We start from the raw sequence: 21,960 nt of genomic DNA, 5'->3' as shown, positions 1-21,960 counted from the left end.
CTTAAACTCCTGACACTAGGCACCTACCAGTTGAAGCTCTGTCCGTCTTACATTCAAGAATATATGGGCTCTGAATGCACAATCGATGTGTTCAGAGAAACTTGTGATCTCATTCGTGTCCGTCTTCAAAGCCGTCATATTTCATCAAAGACTTATCAGGTCTGGATTCAATATGACTCAGACCATGTTAATATTGACAGCTGAATGTCTTTGTACTTTTTCTTAAAATTAAAATATATATATCAATGATTTTTTCAACATTAGTTTCAGACAGTTCAGCCTTCATGCACAGTCTCAGTTTTCTTAGCGAGTTTGAGTCTAATTGGGATCTTTTAAATCGATAAAATGGCAAATTTGAGCATTTTTTATCAATAAAATTGACCAAATTGGAAAGATTTTATCAACAAATATTGACACAATATAGATACATCTGGCCTTTTCCTGGCCATTTTGGGAGAAAAATGCAATTAATGTGAAAAGTCAACTGATTTGGGAAAAACTATTTAATATAACTATTTATAATAATTCTAAATAATATAAATTATAGTTATATACTTTGTTAGTTGTTTATGAAATAAATTTGAGATATATTTATCATGATTATGAGACAGTTCTTTCTAAAAAAAAACAAAAAAAAATGTTTGTTTTTTTTTACTTCTGGAGGGGATTTTTTTACAAAATGGGGGGAAAATATATACTCTTTTTTTTGAGGGGAATGGGGCCGAATATCGGCCCCGAAATTGCCATTAAAAAAACACTGAGGACTGCTTGTGTCAGTAACATTTTGATACGTTGATGCGTTTGTAACGCTGAAGACGTCAATTCTTGTATAAAATACTGTTGTTTATGATATGTAATACCATGAAGTGTTGTGCATTATAACACATTGTTATCATATGCAGGACTGCTTATGTCAGTAACATTTTGATACGTTGATGCGTTTGTAACGCTGAAGACGTCAAATCTTGTATAAAATACTGTTGTTTATGATATGTAATACCATGAAGTGTTGTGCATTATAACAAATTGTTATCATATGCAGGACTGCTTATGTCAGTAACATTTTGATACGTTGATGCGTTTGTAACGCTGAAGATGTCAAATCTTGTATAAAATACTGTTGTTTATGATATGTAATACCATGAGGTATTGTGCATTATAACACATTGTTATCATATGCAGGACTGCTTATGTCAGTAACATTTTGATACGTTGATGCGTTTGTACACTGAAGACGTCAAATCTTGTATAAAATACTGTTGTTTATGATATGTAATACCATTAAGTATTGTGCATTATAACAAATTGTTATCATAATGTTATACTGGGTAACTGGTTTTTTATTTTAAATTTCCAACCGGATGCTTGATGTTAAGCTTGTATTTAGTATGTACATTATTTGTTTGCATTCTAATTAAAAATCCGTTACCATAGTAATATCTTAATCATCAAAGATTCATTTTTTATTGCAGTAATTAAAAAATTGAAAAATACAATAATTAAGATATGTTTTTAAGTTGTTCGGTTTATGTTGTTTGCCGATCGATATTTTCTTTAAAAAGTGACATATATCATATACATTTTAATTGTTTCCATGGAAACGGCAATTGTAGTTTCAGAAATTATTAATTAAAACTTACCTGCATATATTCCGATCAATTGGATATGCATTAGGCAAAGTATGCTGTGCATGTTAAATTATACTTTATATTCTTTGATTTCTTTGACAAAAAATGCAGAAAAATGTCAATGTCTTACTCGTTACCATGACAACCAACAACTATTTGTTGCTTTTTTACAACATGCTGTGTGTATTCAATACTCGTATACAATTGTATAATTTTCATGATGACGTATAATGTATATATAGACGTTTGCAATTGAATTTTATATACCATAACAAATTTTTGCACGTATTTATCATGTTGCCATAGCAACCATAATAAAGCGATACTAATTATAAATATGTTGTTTTCCTATATACAATAGTTTGCCCTATAAGATAAAAGTAAATTCATTTAATTCTGAAACAGGGCATATTTCAACCCTTCGTGAACCTAGCCCTTTGGGCACTCAGCTTTCAAAAATTTGTGTTAAGTTTCTATCCTAATTATTCATAACATTTTTTTTTTCAGAATAACATGACATTACAGCCTAAGTCCTTGAATCTTTACGTCTTAAAACTAACTTCATAATGCTAGTTTTACTTGTTTGTTTGGTACTGGGTTGAAATAACATAGGGATTTGCATGGTTCACTTGATTATGTTGTAGATAATGTTATTAAATGTATGCCACATGATGAAAAAATGTCAATTATTTCATCCATAAATCTCCAAATTCTGCATGGGATTTTATATTTATTTTCTCCTCAAAGAGACCAGTACATATTTAGTTGGTAGAATCTGTGTTTTATATTTACATAGGAAAACATCTTTTTGATTTGCAGTGAAACTATTTAGTGGGTCTGGTTTTGTCATGCAAGGGCAGTAATCCACTAATCTACAAAGCATCAGGTTATCTCCAATGGTTTATACATAATTATCTTCCCTTGGCGTGTCTCCTTTCTGCAATGGCGATTTGTTTTCATGATGAAACACACCACACTCATAATTTTTCATTGAGCCTGGTCATGAGGAAATAGGTCTTATGCCATATGCAGACAGGGTACAGCAACTTTTTTTCCCAATGGGGAAAGGTACCATTACCAGCCTAATCTGGGAAAATGTGCGCCAAAATAACCTGAAAGTGGGAAAATTCGCATAGTGAAGTCTTTACAATTGTATATTGATCCATTTGATTTTTTTGCTCACATGTACTTTAAAATTGTTAATGGAGTGTTGTCAAGTTGTCAATATTTTATCTACTAAGGTTCAATCCATGGAGCTTTAAAGGAAAACAAACTAAATGTAGCATTTTATTTATAAAAAAAATAAATATTTTTTTGGAAACCTTTTATTGGGAATATTTTTAACAGCAATTTTAACAGAAATTTGTCTCTTTCCCAATTTGGAAAGTGCCGTTTTCCAGTACTTTATCCTAAAAAGGAGAAAAAATGTGCTAGGGAAGCTTCAGATCAGCCAGTTCAATCAAGCATTCTGGTTGACAGTTACTTGTTCGTTGTAAACTCACACAAGGCTTCCTGGTCTCATAAGCAGACAGTGTAGACCCTGTCCATATGTTCCTAAGCCTTTTAGAATATCTTGAATTTTTTGTCTGACAAAATATTTGTGTATTTGAGGTGTTAAAACCTCATTCTACTTGTTGAAGTCAATAATTCTTCAATATTTAATACCCCGGGAGTCAAATGTGGGAGTCATTTTCCTGTGACCATGTGATCCTTAATAATTTCTCTCAGCCCCAAACGCCATGACTCATAAATACTTATTCAGTTGTGCCTAAGACATCTTCCAACATATATGTTGACCTTGTCTTACAAATAGGCTAACGAGCAACAGCCTGGTGCATGTTTGTTTGCAGATTAAAGATTCTTGTTCATATATGAGTCATGTTCTGAGAAAACTGGGCATAATGCATGTGCATAAAGTGTCGTCCCATATTAGCCTGTGCAGTCCACACAGGTTAATCAGGGACAACACTTTCTGCTTTTATGGTATGTTTTGTTTTAAAGTAAGTCTCTTCTACACGAAAATCCAGTTAAGTCTGAAAGTGTCGTCCTTGATTAGCCTGTGCAGACTGCACAGGCTAATCTGGGATGACACTTTACACACATGCATTATGCCCAGTTTTCTCAGAACGCGACTCATATGGTAGCACTGTTCATAGCTTTATTCACAGTATTGTCTAGCTATTAAATGCAAGTAGAGGAACGTTTTAGTGCGTTCTGCACGTAATTGTTGATGTGTATTCAGATGGTTTGTATGTTAAAATTAACAATTAACAAGAGATTACATATTATTTTGGTTTGTTTCTTTTCTTGTATCTGATTTGAGTTGAAAACAGTTACACTATCGTTCTTCATGTGACACCAAATTAGTCTTAGGATAGGTTTTATTAGGCTTGTTTTGAAGCTTCATCGGTTGTTTTATTATGCCTCCACAGAATCATGTGCGAGTATTATGTGTGCCTGTTATTTCAGTAAAATAACATTACTATGCATGTCAACTGTTTGTTCAAGTGTTTGATTCATTTACCCTGTACTTTTGTTTAAAAGTACAGATATATACCAATGATTGGTTAAATCAGTCAGTGATTGACAAGTATGTTCAAGTCTCCATACAATTGTTTGTAAACATAATTAGCCATGATAAGTCAGCCAATTAACCTCAGAAATATTGTGGAGATATGGCCCTCCAAATTTAACAAATTGCAGAAGTGGATTGCTGTAGTAACACACAGAAAATTTGGGCCTGATTACCATGTAATTCTTCTTGCCATCATGTATGTTTCATACAACAGAAGACTTTCGCTATATTGACACCATTAATGTACACTCAGGGTTATATGATGTTGACTTTCAACCTTCAAATAAATCACACAGTATGCTTAAAATGCTATGATGGCTTTAGTAAGAAGTTGTTTTACTTAATGAAGATGCTAATTGGACCATAAAAGATGGTTCTGTGGTCATGTAACTAGGGCTGTTTAGTTGTAAATAAGCATTTTTCTCTGGGTAAAAAGAGTCTTCCATTTGAAAGCAATGTCAAACATTGAGTATCTATCTCTGGTATTGATCAGCTGTCAGCTAATTGCTCTGACACAGAATCAAGATGGCATCTGTCATCAAGGGGGTCAACAACTTGTGGACATTTTAAGCAGGTGGTGAGCTTTTGTGATTGCATTTTGTCTGTGATTGTAATGCATCGTTAATTTTACCTTGTTAACACTCTAGAAGCCAAATTTAATGTCCAATTTTCATTAAAATTGTTCAGAAAATTTGTCAAAATTATATGATATATTTATGCCTATCTTCGAAGAAGAGGGGGTATATTGTTTTGCACATGTTGGTCGGTCGGTCCGTCGGTCGGTCGGTCCGTCCGTCCACCAGATGGTTTTCGGATGATAACTCAAGAACACTTAAGCCTAGGATCATGAAACTTCATAGGTACATTGATCATGACTGGCAGATGACCCCTTTTGATTTTCAGGTCACTAGGTCATAGGTCAAGGTCACAGGGACTCGAAATAGTAAAATGGTTTCCGGATGATTACTCAAAAATACTTCGCCTAGGATCATGAAACTTTATAGGTACATTGATCATGACTGGCAGATGACCCCTATTGATTTTCAGGTCACTAGGTCAAAGGTCAAGGTCACAGTGACTTGAAACTGTAAAATGTTTTCTGGATGATAACTCAAGAATGCTTAGGCCTAGGATCATGAAACCTCACAGGTACATTGATCATGACTGGCAGATGACCCCTATTGATTTTCAAGTCACTAGGTCAAAGGTCAAGGTAACAGTGACAAAAAACATATTCACACAATGGCTGCCACTACAACTGACAGCCCATATGGGGGGGGGCATGCATGTTTTACAAACAGCCCTTGTTTAAAACTAGGTCAGGTAAGGTCCTAAACTAGGTCACTTGGTCAAATTAAACAAAAACTTATTAGAAGTTACATTTATAGTAAAACCTTCATGTGTTTGTTTCAGCCATGTAGAGCAGCACGGTCGAATCCTGGCCTCTAGCCAGATTTCTGTACCCACGGCTAAGTCAGAGTTTTCTAGGATAACTAGGAAGTCTCTCACCAAGACTAACGTCCTCAAGACAGAGGAGGGCTCGAGCCAGAAACCTACATGCCAGAAGCAGCCTGTGCGCCAGGCGCGCACCAGAAGCAATGTCAAGGTGGAAGACTTGTTTCACGTGCCACAGTTTAGTACGGAGGCGGTCTTTGCTGAGAGAACTGCAGAAATGGACCAGGATTTCTTCTTCCCTAAAGGGATCAAGAGGAGTAAGTACAGTCTTGTGTACTTGTGTACTTAACAATATTAAGATATTAACACAGTCCTATGTTTACTGGCCTAATTTTGCCTTGAAATATTCTAACAGTTTTGAAAATTACTGTTATTTGGGGTTCCCAAACATGACCTGATGCTGAATCTGGTGTTGAAAGTTAATCGGATTCGACCCAAGTAGGGTTCAAGGGGTTCTTTGAGATGTAACCTTTTTTGTTTTTCATGTTTTTGTATTGAGAATTCAATGCATGGAAGTCTAAAAACTGGTTGAGATTCAAAATTATTTCCAAAGTAAAAAAAGGCATGATCAATTTACTTTTCAAAATTGTCAAGTGTATAGTTCCAATATACTTATTTGAGTTGTGCTCTGTAAAAAGGGGGTTTAATGCATGTGCATCAAATGTAGTCCCAGATTCTTCTTGATAATCTCTTTAACAGATACACTGTAACTCCAATCTATCGTGGTAAGTGGGTCCATAGATCGTGACGGCGATATATCCGGGGCGCGATATAACTTCAGAATTGTCTAGCTTAATCATATTTCGGTTAATCTGTTAAATTTCGCAAATGTTAAAATTGTTCATACAGCGCAGCTGCATATTTGTATTGTAATAATTGCAAACCAATTTGTAGATGAACATTTTTATAACTACATACCTATCTGTATAAGTTTTGTTTATCATAAAACAAAATTTTAAATTAGATTTTTAGCTCACCTGATTGCTCAGGTGAGCTTTTGTGACCGGTCTTTGTCCGTCGTATTTCCGTCCGTCCGTCCGTTAACATTTGCTCGTAAACACTCTAGAGGCCACATTTCTTGCCCCATCTTCTTGAAACTTGGTCAGAAGCTTTGTCCCAATGAAATCTCGGCCGAGTTTGAAACTGGGTTGTGCCGGGTCAAAAACTAGGTCACTAGGTCAAAAAAAAGAAAAACCTTGTAAACACTGTAGAAGTCACATTTCATGCCCAATCTTCATGTAACTTTGTCAAAATGTTTGTCTTAATGATATCTTGGTTGAGTTCAAAAGTGGTTTTGATCTGTTGAAAAAACGTGGCCGCCAGTGGGCGGGGCAGTTTTTCTTATTTGGCTATAGAGAAACCTTGTAAACTCTCTAGAATTCACAATTTTTGCCCAATCATCATGAAAGTTGGTCAAAACATTGGTTCAATTGATGTCTCGGATGAGTTGGAAAATGGTTGAGATCGGTGAAAAAACAAGGCCGCCAATGGGGGCATTTTTCTCTATATGTATATAGTGGCAGTTTTCCCTATTTGGCCATAGAGAAACCTTTTCAACACTCAAGAAGTCACAATTTTTTCCCAATCATCATGAAAGTTGGTCTAAACATTGGTTTTATTGATATCTGAAAATGGTCGGGATCGGTGAAAAAACATGGCTGCCAGTGGGCGGGGCATTTTTCTCTATATGTATATAGTGAAAACATGTGAACACAGTAGAAGTCACATTTTTGGCCCAATTTTCATGAAATTTGCTCAGAACATTTGTTTCCTTGATACGAGAGTTGAGTTCAAAAAATGGTTCCGGTCAGTTGAATGACATGAATGCTGGGAGGGGGGCAGTTCTCTCATTTTGCCCCCCCCCCCTTTCGAAGAAGAGGGGGTATATTGTTTTGCTCATGTCTGTCAGTCCGTCCACCAGATGGTGTCCGGATGATAACTCAAGAGCGCTTATGGCAAGGATCATGAAACTTCATAGGTACATTGATCATGACTCGCAGATGACCCCTATTGATTTTCAGGTCACTAGGTCAAAGGTCAAGGTCACGATGACCCGAAATAGTAAAATGGTTTCCGGATGATAACTCAAGAAAGCTTAATTATGCCTAGGATCATAAAACTTCATAGATACATTGATCATGACTTGCAGATAAACCCTATTGATTTTCAGGTCACTAGGTCAAAGGTCAAGGTCACGATGACCCGAAATAGTAAAATGGTTTCCAGATGATAACTCAAGAAAGCTTAGGCCTAGGATCATGAAACTTCATAGGTACATTGATCATGACTCGCAAATGACCTCTATTGATTTTCAGGTCACTAGGTCAAAGGTCAAGGTCACGGTGACCCGAAATAGTTAAATGGTTTCCAAATGATAACTCAAGAACGCTTATGCCTAGGATCATGAAACTTCATAGGTACATTGATCATTACTCGAAAATGACCCCTATTGATTTTCAGGTCACTAGGTCAAAGGTCAAGGTCACGGTGACCTGAAATAGTAAAATGGTTTCTGGATGATAACTCAAGAACGCTTATGCCTAGGATCATGAAACTTCATGGGTACAATGATCATGACTCACAGATGACCCCTATTAATTTTCAGGTCACTAGGTCAAAGGTCAAGGTCACGGTGACCTGAAAAAGTAAAATGGTTTTTGGATGATAACTCAAGAACGTTTATGCCTAGGTTCATGAAACTTCATAGGTATCAGACCTGTTTACTTCTACGGATTCGCCGTAGTTACTACAGATTATTTTGCTAAACTACGCACTATGGATTTGTACTGAAAAACTACGGATCCATCGATCAAAATGGTCAAATTTCAGTTTTTATCCGTACTTTTGCTTATTTTCGGTCTTAATGGGTAATTAATTAATCATAATCATTTCGGTGCTTGCATAGTAAAAAACGTTGAAATTCAAGCCTCCCGGGGAACGAGTGCTATCGAGCTTGTGGAGTCGTCACCGAACTGACTTGGTATTGGTTCGCAAATTTAGCCGAATATATATGATTTTACGTTGCTATCCAGTATACACATCTCTCTCTCTCTATTGCGGAGAATACCGACGATAGTCGATGTATTGGGGCTGAGCACGCCTGTTTTTACACACATCCAAGATGGGGGCAAGCAGACGAGAAATTGCGATTAACGGCGAAAATAATAAATGCCATTCTAATTAACAACGGATATCATATGGTCATTAGGGAATAATGTAATGTGTATGTCAATTAACGCAACATTCTTCGTTTGAGATTAAAAAAACAAAAACAAATGTTTATCAGAAATCTGCACAGTGAATGTGCGTCAATGACACGAGTGTTGGAAAATTGGAGTTTAGTCTACTCACAAAGTTAAAGCATTTATTATAATAAGATGAATATCGTTCGAAAATGGAAAGAGACAAACTTGATTTGATTTATATGTTAGTGGATCTGTGTATAATCAGATTCATATGCATATTCTGCTTTATTATGTTTGTTACGCTGTACAGTTTAATGAAATAGCATTGAACTGAGGTTGTCAAGTGCAAGATATTGAAAGGTAAACAAATAAAATATATAATTATGCCCCCCTTCGAAGAAGAGGGGGTATATTGCTTTGCTCATGTCGGTCTGTCGGTCTGTCTGTCGGTCGGTCGGTCTGTCCGTCCACCAGTGGTTGTCAGACGATAACTCAAGAACGCTTGGGCCTAGGATCATGAAACTTCATAGGTTCATTGATCATGACTCGCAGATGACCCCTATAGATTTTGAGGTCACTAGGTCAAAGGTCAAAGTCACGGTGACCCGAAATAGTAAAATGGTTTTTGAATGATAACTCAAGAACACATACGCCTAGGATCATGAAACTTCATGGGTAGATTGATCATGACTCGAAGATGACCCCTATTGATTTTGAGGTCACTAGGTCAAAGGTCAAGGTCACGGTGACCCAAAATTGTAAAATGGTTTCCGGATGATAACTCAAGAATGCATACACCTAGGATCATGAAACTTCATTGGTAGATTGATCATGACTCGCAGATGACCCCTATTGATTTTGAGGTCACTGGGTCAAAGGTCAAGGTCACGGTGACCCGAAATAGTAAAATGGTTTTCGGATGATAACTCAAGAACGCATATGCCAAAGATCATGAAACTTGATAGGTAGATTGATCATGACTCGCAGATGACCCCTATTGATTTTGAGGTCACAAGGTCAAAGATCAAGGTCACGGTGACCCGAAATAGTAAAATGGTGTCCGGATGATAACTCAAGAATGCTTATGGCTAGGAGCATGAAACTTCATAGGTACATAGATCATGACTGGCAGATGACCCCTATTGATTTTGAGGTCACTAGGTCAAAGGTCAAGGTCACAGTGACAAAAAACATATTCACACAATGGCTCTCACTACAACGGAGAGCCCATATGGGGGGCATGCATGTTTTACAAACAGCCCTTGTTTTAACTCCATTTAATACATCATTAACAGAACAAGAACACTAAAGGATGTTTGTCAATATGTGTTTATGTTTTCCCCTTATGATATTTAATTTAAAAAAATACTGAATTAAATTAATAGCTACTCTTCAAGAGCTTATGATCATATGGTGTATTTAAGAATCTATAGATTATTGCAAGTTTAATGTGCATGTGGATGGATATTAACTAAATATTGTCTTATTGTAATAAGACATTGAAGCAGCACTTTATTATATAAAATGCTGTCAAACATGCACTTAAAAACAATTTTAATTCTGTTACTTGTAATCATATGTTTAATGCTTAATGTCTCCCAATTTCATGGTTTATCGCGCTATTTTTTCCAATTTCATGGTTTATCGCGCTAATTTTCCAAAGCCAAATGGCACAGGCTGTAACAAATCAAAGGAAAAAAAAATCACTTAACAGATTTTATTATTAGCAAGTAAATTCATCTCATGCTTTATGTACCGTTAAACTGATATGTGACCCAGTCATGGTGTTTTAATGCTCTAAATGATTGAAAAATTTAAAACTACTGACAACAGCCCCAAACTACTGAGAGATGCCCTCCGTACTACTGAGAAGCAATCGGTAGGGTAAACAGGTCTGAGGTATATTGATCATGACTCGCAGATGGCCCCTATTGATTATATGGTCACTAGGTCAAAGGTCAAGGTCACAGTGCCAAAAAACGTATTCACACAATGGCTGTCAAGGTCATGGTAACTCAACTTAGAAAAATGGTTTCAGGATGATAACTCAAGAATCTTACGCCTAGGATCATGAAACCTCATAGGTACATTGATCATGACTCACAGATGAAAAAATGATGAAACTTGACCAGGATGTTTGTCTGGACAATATCTAGGTCAAGTTTGACATTTGGTAAAGATTGAATGAACCGACTCCTCTCAGGTGAGCGAACTAGGGCCATCTTGGCCCTCTTGTTTATGTTTATGTATGATTGCTCGCAAATCAGCTTAAAAGAAGAATTTTGATGGTAAAATACTGTGAAACCATACATTTTTGTCAGCACAAAATTTCGTCATTAAAAAAAAGACAATTTTGTCAGCACTTAAATTTGCCAATTTCTGATTTTGGAAAAAAATGTGTAAGTCAATATCCAATTTGTTTGTAATACATGTCCATGAGAACTCGTGGTTTCTTGGTTGCAACATTTTGTGGTCGGGAAAAGGGAGGACACTAGGGAGTCCTGTTTGTCACATCCGGATTAAATGTATTTATTATCGTTGTGTGAATGAATAAACTGGTTATACAGGTTTTTGAAGGTGATATATGTCCAATGGTGCGGAAATCAAGATTTCCTCGTGCACAGATTTGTAGGTTTAGTCATTCGACAGGCAAGCAGGGTAGAGCGAAGACTTGATTTAAATCGTTTTATTTATTTTCTCAACCACATTTAATTGTGAAATTTGATTTATTTTTGTGTCGATTTGGAGTTGGCAATTTATTAATATGGACAGTCAGGATGAGAGGAGAGATCGCTTCGCCAGCGGGGACAGGGCTGGCACAGTAAATGGACACACGTAGCGACCACGTGGTAGCGGTCAAGAAGGTAGGCCCTCGGGGATAGAGGAGAATTGATTGATGTGTTTGGTTTACATATAATACGCACATTGTGAAGAAAATATCATTTCTCACATTTTTCTCTTGTAAAATGTAGTTTAAAGAGAGGCATGTCCTTTTTTTTTTCGGAAAATCATTGGTGCCAATCCTGATATAATTGACTGTATTGTCGGCGCTTACACATTACCATTCTTACAATTACTTGAAAATGTGTATCTGGAAATAACCAATCAGCTTTAAAGCAGATAGATTAGCAGATGTTAACGAGTCGGTGCAGGATATGTAAAATAATGGCTGTATTGAAGAATTAAAAGACATCCCTCATGTTGTTAGTCAATCAAGTGTAGCCGTGAATGAAGCCGGAAGCTGGATTTGTGATCAATGAGGACAAGTCAATATAAGTACCAGTTCAGAGGCTAGAATGGGTAGGATTAATCTGGGATAGCCAAATGTTTTCTTTCGAAATTCCCGATAGAAGAATAACTGATTTTAAAAATACTCTTTTAAAGGTATTTTCTTCCATGCCAATGGTTTCGGCAAGGGCTTTAGCTAGATGTACGGGGAAAATTGTTTCAATGATGCCTGTTATAGGTAGTCTGGCAAGGTAAATGACAAGATATCTTTATTCTGAAATCGTTTCTAGACCGTCATTGCATAGAGTTATAGCCCTTGAACCAGATAGCTTATTTATTTCCGAATTTATATTTTGGTTAGGTCGCATAGATGGCATACAATCAAGACATTTTAGTAAAACTACATGTGTCGAAGTTTTAAAAGTTTACAGTGATGCAAGTGGGTTTGCTGGTGGGGCTTATATTGTTGATATGTCAGGTTTCATTTTTCACGATGTATGGTTAAATGACGATTGCAATACAAGTTCTACTTATAGAATAATTAATGGAGTAGTTCTAGTTTTACATGCCTATGGGAATTTTTTAAGAGGGGGGGTGTTAAGCTCCATTGCCGACAGTATAAGTAAAAGGAGCAATACAGATGATTGGTAAATCTCACGAGATTTCTTTGAGTATTTAAATGGGAGCTCGGGTCCGTTTTTGATTGATCGCTTGGCTACTTTTAAAAATAGAAATACTTAAAGATATAATTCAAAATTCTTTGATTTTGAAACGGGAGCAGATTGCTTTACACAGTTTTGGGGTGCCGATTTGAATTGGTTGATGCCCCTATTTATCTCGTAGGAAAAACAATTTTGCACTTTCTAGAATGCAACGCATATGGCGTTTTGGTGGTACACAGATTGCCTAGTGCAGCATTTTGGCCATTCTTATTTGAGGCTGGTAATGTACAAATGCACTTTGAGAAGGATATTATTGTGTTTGACAAAGGGCAAACTATTTGTATGAGTAATAACCACTCTGTTTCAGTTCAAGACCTTTTCAAGAAATGTTCTTGCTATTCGAATTTAACTATACTATATGTCGTTTATATGTGAATCGGTGATATGAATGTTTTGACTGTTTTGCTATACTTATGGTATAGTTGGGATTTTTCACGTGTTTATATGTGTAGAAATGATTCAATGTATGTTGTTTTTGTATAGCCATTAAGTATGTATAGAAGCCATGTTGGTGTATGTCCGTTTGCACCTGGTGCTTACGAAGTCGTGTACAGTACACGAGGAATGGAATATTTGCAAAAAAGAAAGCAAAAACAGTACTTGCAAAAAAGAAAGCAAGGGTTTAAAATAATATTTTTAAAAGTATAATACTTGCAAAAAAGATAGCAAGGGTAATATTTATTTCAAATTGGAAAATACTTGCAAAAAAGAAAGCAAGGGAAACGGTTTTGTTACAGAAAGTCGATTTAAAATGTTGGTGTGTGTGTTTCGTGTCTGTCTGCCTCTGGGGTAGATGCGATTGTGTGTGGCATTTCGTGGGCTCATGGGGTTGTGGGAAAGTGTGGTCGTTGTAATTCTGGTCTGGTTGTGTTTTCTGATGATGGATTGAAAAGGGCCAATTCTGGGCCGCTGGTTCAGAGGTGCTTAGTGACTAAAGCGGATGTGTAGAAGCTTTGATTCTTTGATTTGAGATTTGTAACGGTGTGTTTGGTGCGTTTTTTGGGGGGTTTGGCGGTTTGGGGACTTAATATTGAAAGGATGCGATACAAGATTTTTTGAGGATTGTGCTATAATTATTATTTTCAATAGTAAAATGGTTCATTTGTGCAAGGGCGAACAGGTTTTTACATTTTGTAAAACAAATGCAGTTTTATGCCCTGTCTTCTACTTGGAAAAATATATCTTGGTAGAAACTATTCTAGGTATTGCAATATATGTTTCGTTTAGAAACATAACAAATTGTAAGAAAATGAATAAATACATTTTAGTTGGCTCAAAGCAGATGAGTTACAGAAGACAATTAGATGTTTTGCACCACATCTTTCGTGAAATTTGACTTAAACCTAATGTTCACGGGTTGCATTCATTTCGGTCAGGGGAAGCAACTGCTGTTGCAAATAGCGGTGTATCTGATAGTGTTAAAAAAGCATGGGCAGTGGAAGACTGTTGGCGCTTAGGATCGCTGCGTGAGAGATACGGATGAAACACAAACAATTGTTTCTTCTCGTTTGGATTTGTAAATATATATGGTACTTGGTGTTGTATGTTGTTAGTTGTGCGTTGTGTTTTTTGCCCCGTTCTTTTTCTGTCGATAAAATACCCTGCTTGTCATGACACCTAAACAAATGTGTTTGCTTTTATTCTAAATGGTTAGATGATAAATAATTTATGTTTGTCATAAAATGTAATGGAATATAAAACATAAATGTATTTATTATCGTTGTGTGAATGAATAAACTGGTTATACAGGTTTTTGAAGGTGATATATGTCCAATGGTGCAGAAATCAAGATTTCCTCGTGCACAGATTTGTAGGTTTAGTCATTCGACAGGCAAGCAGGGTAGAGCGAAGACTTGATTTAAATCGTTTTATTTATTTAAGCTCTGTTTGTGTGTTGATGTTAATATAATGTTTTATGTGTTTCAGTGAGTTTTATGAGAGCAGATGGATGACTGACTTGAGATAGAAAGGGGCATTGGTTCCGGACATTTTACCATGGGATTTACATAGTTTTCTAAAAAGAATACTTAACGTTTACGATATAGTAACAGCTGATTATTTGTAGATTTCTCTAAAATTAGAGGTTTCAGGAGGTGATGAAGGCACCTAGACACCGGTCTTGAGCCATGGGTCCTCATACGTCCCCCTGCCATTAAAAGAAAAATGAAAAATGAGCAGTAGGGTTGCGTATCCCGCTCGCGGTTACACCTGAATCGTTCGTTACCACCGATTATTGTTTGGGGTGTACGTGAAGTCATGTGCACTTCTTTTAATTGATGGTAATGAATAAATCTTGTAATTATCGCAGCTGCTTTTATCAAAACTAATGCTTCACTTTATGTACTTTTCGCAAATAGGCGTTGTGGATGGGCATAGGGGGCGTCCTCAGTGCTTTTTGGGCATCGGCAGCGGACGGGCGGTTGTTAGGGCCGTGGGGTCCTTGGTTGGGCTTGTGATTTTGAATTGTGTAGTTAAATTGTGCAATTGTATTATTTTTAGTTTAGGCTTGACGTCTGATGGGTATTAATAATATTCAATTATTTACATGTAACGCATGAGCATGTTTAATGATACGTATAACGACATGTTCTACAGAATGGATTTAGTATCGTTTCAGTTCTTAAATATATGAGAAGGATCTCGCAACGTTTACTGACGTCTCGAGACTCTTCAACTGAGCGGTGCCATTGGGGTCGATATCTGTTGCTCATTGAACACATACGATCGTCAGAAGATTTGTTTCTTGCATTTATGTGTAGAAAGCCTTGTCAAATACAAACACCCACTCTGTGCGTGTGTTTCAAGAAATAAAATACCCTGCTTGTCATGACACCTAAACAAATGTGTTTGTTTTTATTCTAAATGGTTAGATGATAAATAATTTATGTTTGTCATAAAATGTAATGGAATATAAAACATAAATAGTCTTTTGTGATCAGGTGATAGTAATGGGCTCTTATTATTGTATGCCATTTACAAGTTCAATGTTATGATTAGCAGATAAGCGGGACCGAATAACCGTTAACGAGTGTTTGAAACAACGAAGCCAATTGACAATTAGTCAAGACCCTTGATAAACAAAATACACACAATTGGTAATTAAGTTGTTAATAATTAGTGCTAATTGTCCCTTACCGGTTTCACCGGAGGGGACTTATGGTTTTCGCTCTGTGAGTCTGTCTGTCACATCTTTTCTGGATCCTGAGATAACTTTAAAAGTTCTTCATATTTTTTTATGAAATTTGAAACATGGATAGATGGCAATATAGACATTATGTACGTCATTTAATTTTGTTCCTACGTAAAAAAAATGTTTGCTATGGCAACAAATCGACTAGAAATACTGCTGAAAATGGTAGTTTTCTGGATCCTTCGATAACTTTTAAAGTTCTTCATATTTTTTCATGAAACTTAATACATGGATAGATGTCAAAAATGACCATTATGCACGTCATTTCATATTGTTCCTACATCAAAATTTCTGGTTGCTATGGAATTTTCTTTTTTTTAATCTGACAATGGTGGAATTTCTGACAATGGTGGAGCCGGTAGGGGACATATATTGCTTGGCAATAGTCTTGTCATTACTATTCTACCTAAACGAAGTCAACGCATTTGGTACAGCTTGACTGCATCCGCGTTTTACAGAAATGCCACGTGTCAGTTAAGTACACTGACTAATGTGCACCCCTTTGTGTCAAAGCTGGATTTATCTTGACTACGAAACAGAAGAAGTATATTTGCGTTGATTACATTGGATTTAAATGTCTCATGCCTACGGTAATTCAGTCTTAATTTTGTTTGAACGTTGGACATGATTATTCGTAAGGATCTTAAATTCGTCACTCAGTCCACTGAGGAAATAGATGAAAATTAATGCCCAACAAATAATTATGGTTTCACAGTTTATATAAAAAATAATTGTTCATAGAATTGGCTTTGTCCATCTGTCAGTCCGTCAGTGATTCTGCCAATCCTTCAGTCTGTCGGTCATTCTGTCATAAAACTTTTAAGGGCTTTATCTCAAAAACTAAATACAATATGAACATGAAACTTCATGGGTGTATAGATATAAATGAGGAGAAATACCAAGCACAAGAACCATAATCCTACAGTTTATTTAATAAGAGTTATTGCTCTTTGTTTTTTTTTGTATGATTAAAACTATTCAGGCTATCTACTACTAACTACTCAGGTATCTCAGATACCATGCAAGATTTTAACATAAAACTTTATAGGAATATTGATATTAATGGGGAGAAGTGCCAAGCTTAAGAACCATAACCCTGCACTTTCTTAAATTAGAGTTATTGCTCATTGTTGTTTTTGTATAATGGAACTTTTCAGGGCTAAATCTCAGATACGATACAAAGTTTAAACATGAAACTTCATAAGTGTATAGAAATCAATGGGAAAAAGTGCCATGAAAAAGAACCATAACCCTGCACTTTCTTAACTTAGAGTTATTGCCCTTTGTTGTTTTTGTATGATGTCACTTTTATCTGAGATACGCTTCAAGATTTAAACATGAAACTTTATGGGTGTGTAGATATCAATAAGGAGAATTGCAATTCATATAAACAATTTACCCTACACTTAATTATTACCTATTATTGATAACTGTACACTTTATGATTATTTACTGTATGTATTTTGCACCAATCCATAAATGAAATTTATTTTGCGGGGGATATCAATTCAAGCAATTTGCTTGTTTTTGTTATATATTTGCAGGCAAACACAGATATCACACGAGAAGAATATGCAGTTCAAACAAAAATACAGCGGACAAGAAGATTTGTTTAATTGTTTAATAAGCACATTTGCATGTGTTTTTTTTATATGGCGTTCATTTTTATACCAGTAGGGTACCTTCGGGACACCAATTTGTACCGGACTTACCAGCCTTTGTCTTGTCTTTTATCTCAATCTTCTCAGTAATTGAGAACTGTTACGTTTTCATGTGACAGTATTGCTGTAGAGTTTTAATACTAGCTAGAACCAGTTTTTGCTTAAGTAAGCGAATTCTCAAATTAGAACATGTCATTTAGTGATCATGCTCATCTGATTTTTGGGAGCCATAGCCGAATCGCGATTAATTGGACATCGCTTAATATTTGACATCGGGATATATTGGACCGCAATATACTGTACAGCAATATATTGGGCTTCACAATATATTGGACATGGGAATATTTTCGAGCCATGATATATTGGACATCGCGATATATTGGACAGCGATCTATTGGAGTTGCAGTGTACTCTTATCGGAATTGGCATGAATTTTTTTATTCTTTTCAGGTATTGCATCTGTTTTGAACTATCAACAGTAATTTTCAAATGAATTCAATCATTTTACTTTACTATTTACAAACTTATTTAAGGTAACTTTATGCAGACAGTTTGCATCAGCTGATCAGATTTTATCACCACAAATCAGGAATGTGTATCATATTTGACATTGAAGTTAGCATGCCTAATGCAAAATAATACTGCAAATACCGTAGTACATACTACTACGCTGGGCGCTGTATATTCATACATAACCTCTTTAGATTAAACCTATTTATTTGAACTTGAGTGCATCGAAAAACAATAGCTTGTTGAAACACTCGTGTCTGGGTACAACCAGTACTAGGTATATTTGGGGGAGATCTAAAAAAGTGGGGTTAGGCAGATAGTATATTAACTACGGCACGGTGACTTTTATATGGGCTGTGCTCTGTGAAAAAGGGTTTTAATGCATGTGCTTAAAGTGTTGTCCCAGATTAGCCTGTGTAGTCTGCACAGACAAGTCAGGAACAACACTTTACTTTAATGATAGTTAATGTGTAAAGAAAGTCTCTTCTTAGCAAAATTCCGGTTAAGGTGGAAAGTGTCGTCCCTGATTAGCCGGTGAAGACTGCACAGGGTAATCTGGGACAACACTTTACACACATGCATATATGATGCCGGTTTCAGCCGTCGGTGTTACGGGTCAGCTGGACCTGAGCCACCTGGCGCCACACAACGGGGAGGTTTGCATCCCCCTGGACCCTGCGTCTGTCAGCATCATCAAGCAAGGTATGCACTTGACCCTGCGTCTGTCAGCATTATCAAGCAAGGTATGCACTTGACCCTGCCTCTGTTAGCATCATCAAGCAAGGTATGCACTTGACCCTGCGTCTGTTAGTATCATCAAGCAAGGTATGCACTTGACCCTGTGTCTGTTAGCATCATCAAGCAAGGTATGCACTTGACCCTGCGTCTGTTAGCATCATCAAGCGAGGTATGCACTTGACCCTGCGTCTGTTAGCATCATCAAGCAAGGTATGCACTTGACCCTGTGTCTGTTAGCATCATCAAGCAAGGTATGACCTTGGACCCTGCATCTGTTAGCATCATCAAGCAAGGTATGCACTTGACCCTGCCTCTGTTAGCATCATCAAGCAAGGTATGCACTTGACCCTGCGTCTGTTAGTATCATCAAGCAAGGTATGCACTTGACCCTGTGTCTGTTAGCATCATCAAGCAAGGTATGCACTTGACCCTGCGTCTGTTAGCATCATCAAGCGAGGTATGCACTTGACCCTGTGTCTGTTAGCATCATCAAGCAAGGTATGCACTTGACCCTGTGTCTGTTAGCATCATCAAGCAAGGTATGACCTTGGACCCTGTGTCTGTTAGCATCATCAAGCAAGGTATGCACTTGACCCTGCGTCTGTTAGCATCATCAAGCAAGGTATGCACTTGACCCTGCGTCTGTTAGCATCATCAAGCAAGGTATGACCTTGGACCCTGCATCTGTTAGCATCATCAAGCAAGGTATGCCCCTGACCCCAGGGAATCTAGGATTCTAAGTAAAATCATATGAGTCCCTTATGGGAAAAACTGTTCAGGTTTTATGCTTTTTGCTGCTCATCAGTAACTAAGGGTTGGAAATGAAGCCTTTAAAACTTGAATTTAGTAAGAAAGGTCTTTAATTAAATGTTCTTTCTAAGGGACTACAAATGTGTCAAAAAATGCATCTTAGTGGTATAGGTTTAATTAAGGCTTGTGCCTTAAGTGTAACCCCAGGTTGGGCTGTTCAGTCAGCACAGGCTAATTTTGGACAACACTGCCAATGAGCAGGCTAATTTGGGATGACACTTTACACTTGACACTTTACACTTGACACTTTACACTTGACACTTTACGCACAAGCTTTAAGCACTGAGTTATCTCAGATTGATTTTTCATATTTGAGATTATTTATTTAAAATCATACATTTTAGTAAGAATAAGACTTTCCTTGTAACATTCTCTTAAGTCTCAATTCATTTCGATGAAAGCATACCCAAAATGTATAATACATTAAATCGCTATGTACATTTTGAAGACATCCTGCTTATTTCATATTTGACCCATATTCACTAAGATGCTTAGTTATCAACAATTCTCAAAATCATGCAATTAATTTTAACTTGTGGGCCATTGTTTACAAAAGCTCCTTAGTTTCTATTGTGGCTTTTATAGATGACATTTTATCTTAAAATCTTGAACAATCAAAATGTACTAGATAATCCTTTATATAATTTTGGATTTCTCTGTGATGATGATTTTTGGCTAGATTAAAAACCAAACAAAGTTACAACATCAACAACACAAAACAACAATCTTTATTTTTTACCCTACTTGTTTGCTTTAGGATCAGTGCACATAACTTACAATGTGTCTTTGTTTTTTGGGAGAAGACATAGCAAAATTTATATATTTGGCATTTTGTTTCAGTGCACAGTTTTGGTTCGCAATTGGATCTTTTCGATGAAATGGCCAGTGATACCCAGCTTTTGCCGTTCTCAGAACACAGCCTAAGCCCACGGAACAGGAACCAGCCAACATTGCTAAGTCCAATAGCAGCGGAAAAATCTCCAGTAGGTTACATATCACTATATCTTATGGATGGCATTCATAAATTTGCATTCTTTAAATTTGCAAAGTGACAGCATTAAGTATAGTTCATTTTCCCTGTAATACTTTCATATATAATTCATATTAAACATAGAAGGATGGCTGAAAAGATAAATTGATCAAATTTGTCAAGTTTCTTTCCAAATATAAAATCCTCTGATTAGATATTTTGTCAAAAACAAGTTCCCTATCTTATCCAGAATATAGTTCGGGGCAAAAATCTAAAAAGGCTGTTATTGAAATAAGTTTAAGATATGTATGAATTGCACACAGTTACCAGAATGTCTTATGTTTGATTATTTTTTTTAATGGTTGGCATTGAAGAAGAGAAGAGTTATTGATATTTCCAGAATAATAGTGTGTAATAAATGCTGAAAGATAAAAAAGAAACTAAACGAAAGCAATCATACACTGAATAAATTTGATTATAAATTAAAAAACAAATTAATGAAAACTTTTCATTTTAAGACAGTTACAATGCCAAGGTTCGCAATGTATAAGGATTTTGGCCGTGCTGTGTGAAAAGGGGGTTTATATATGTGTGTGCGTAAAGAGTTGCCCCAGATTAGCCTGTGCAGTTCACACAGGCTAATCAGGGACGAAACTTTCTGCTTTTATGATATTTATACCCCCATTACCATTGGTAATGGGGGCTATATAGGAGTCACTTTGTCGGTCGGTCGGTCTGTCGGTCTGTCTGTCTGTCCCAAAATTTCATCCGATCTTCACCAAACTTGGTCACAAGTTGTATCTAGATGATGTATAGGTCAAGTTTAAATATGGGTCATGCCGTGTCAAAAACAAGGTCACAGGGTCACTAAGTGTGTTTTAAACCGAAAGTTTGTAGGGACCATAACTATGTCATTTATCGTTAGATTTCAAAATAACTTGGTACATTTGTTCACCATCATGGGACGGTGTGTCGTGTGAAAAAAGTACGTCAACATCTCAAAGGTCAAGGTCACACTTGTTCAAAGGTCAAATGCATGTCCGGGCCATAACTTTATAATTTATTGTGAGATTTAAAAATCATTTGGCAAATTTGTTCACCATCATTGGACGGTGTGTCGCGCGAAAGAATTTCGTCGATATCTCCAAGGTCAAGGTCACACTGAGTTCAAAGAAAGGTCAAATGCATGTCCGGGCCATAACTTTATCATTTATTGTGAGATTTTAAAATCATTTGGAAAATTTGTTCACCATCATTGGACGGTATGTCATGTGAAAGAATTACGTCG

The 21,960-nt window shown here is 36.4% G+C and overlaps 1 protein-coding gene and 1 long non-coding RNA gene across 3 annotated transcripts in view; both read left to right on the top strand.

Moving 5' to 3' along the window:
- The window catches only part of LOC127874697 (hypoxia-inducible factor 1-alpha-like), an 88,602-nt gene that overhangs the window by 45,916 nt on the left and 20,726 nt on the right, over nt 1-21,960 (top strand). For both annotated transcript variants that reach the window (XM_052419233.1, XM_052419232.1), the window contains exons 8-10: nt 5,617-5,915; nt 18,755-18,856; nt 20,543-20,685. In XM_052419233.1, coding sequence (XP_052275193.1) covers nt 5,617-5,915; nt 18,755-18,856; nt 20,543-20,685 — 544 coding nt within the window. The remainder of the gene's footprint in view (nt 1-5,616; nt 5,916-18,754; nt 18,857-20,542; nt 20,686-21,960) is intronic.
- LOC127874703 (uncharacterized) lies at nt 5,925-15,583 on the top strand. The gene is made up of 2 exons (XR_008047053.1): nt 5,925-11,475; nt 14,608-15,583. It is a non-coding gene; the product is annotated as an uncharacterized LOC127874703 (long non-coding RNA).

This window comes from Dreissena polymorpha, chromosome 3 (genome assembly GCF_020536995.1).
Source record: "Dreissena polymorpha isolate Duluth1 chromosome 3, UMN_Dpol_1.0, whole genome shotgun sequence".
NCBI lineage: Eukaryota > Metazoa > Mollusca > Bivalvia > Myida > Dreissenidae > Dreissena > Dreissena polymorpha.
Note: the sequence above shows the minus strand (reverse complement) of the source record. Positions and strands in the feature narration are given on the sequence as shown.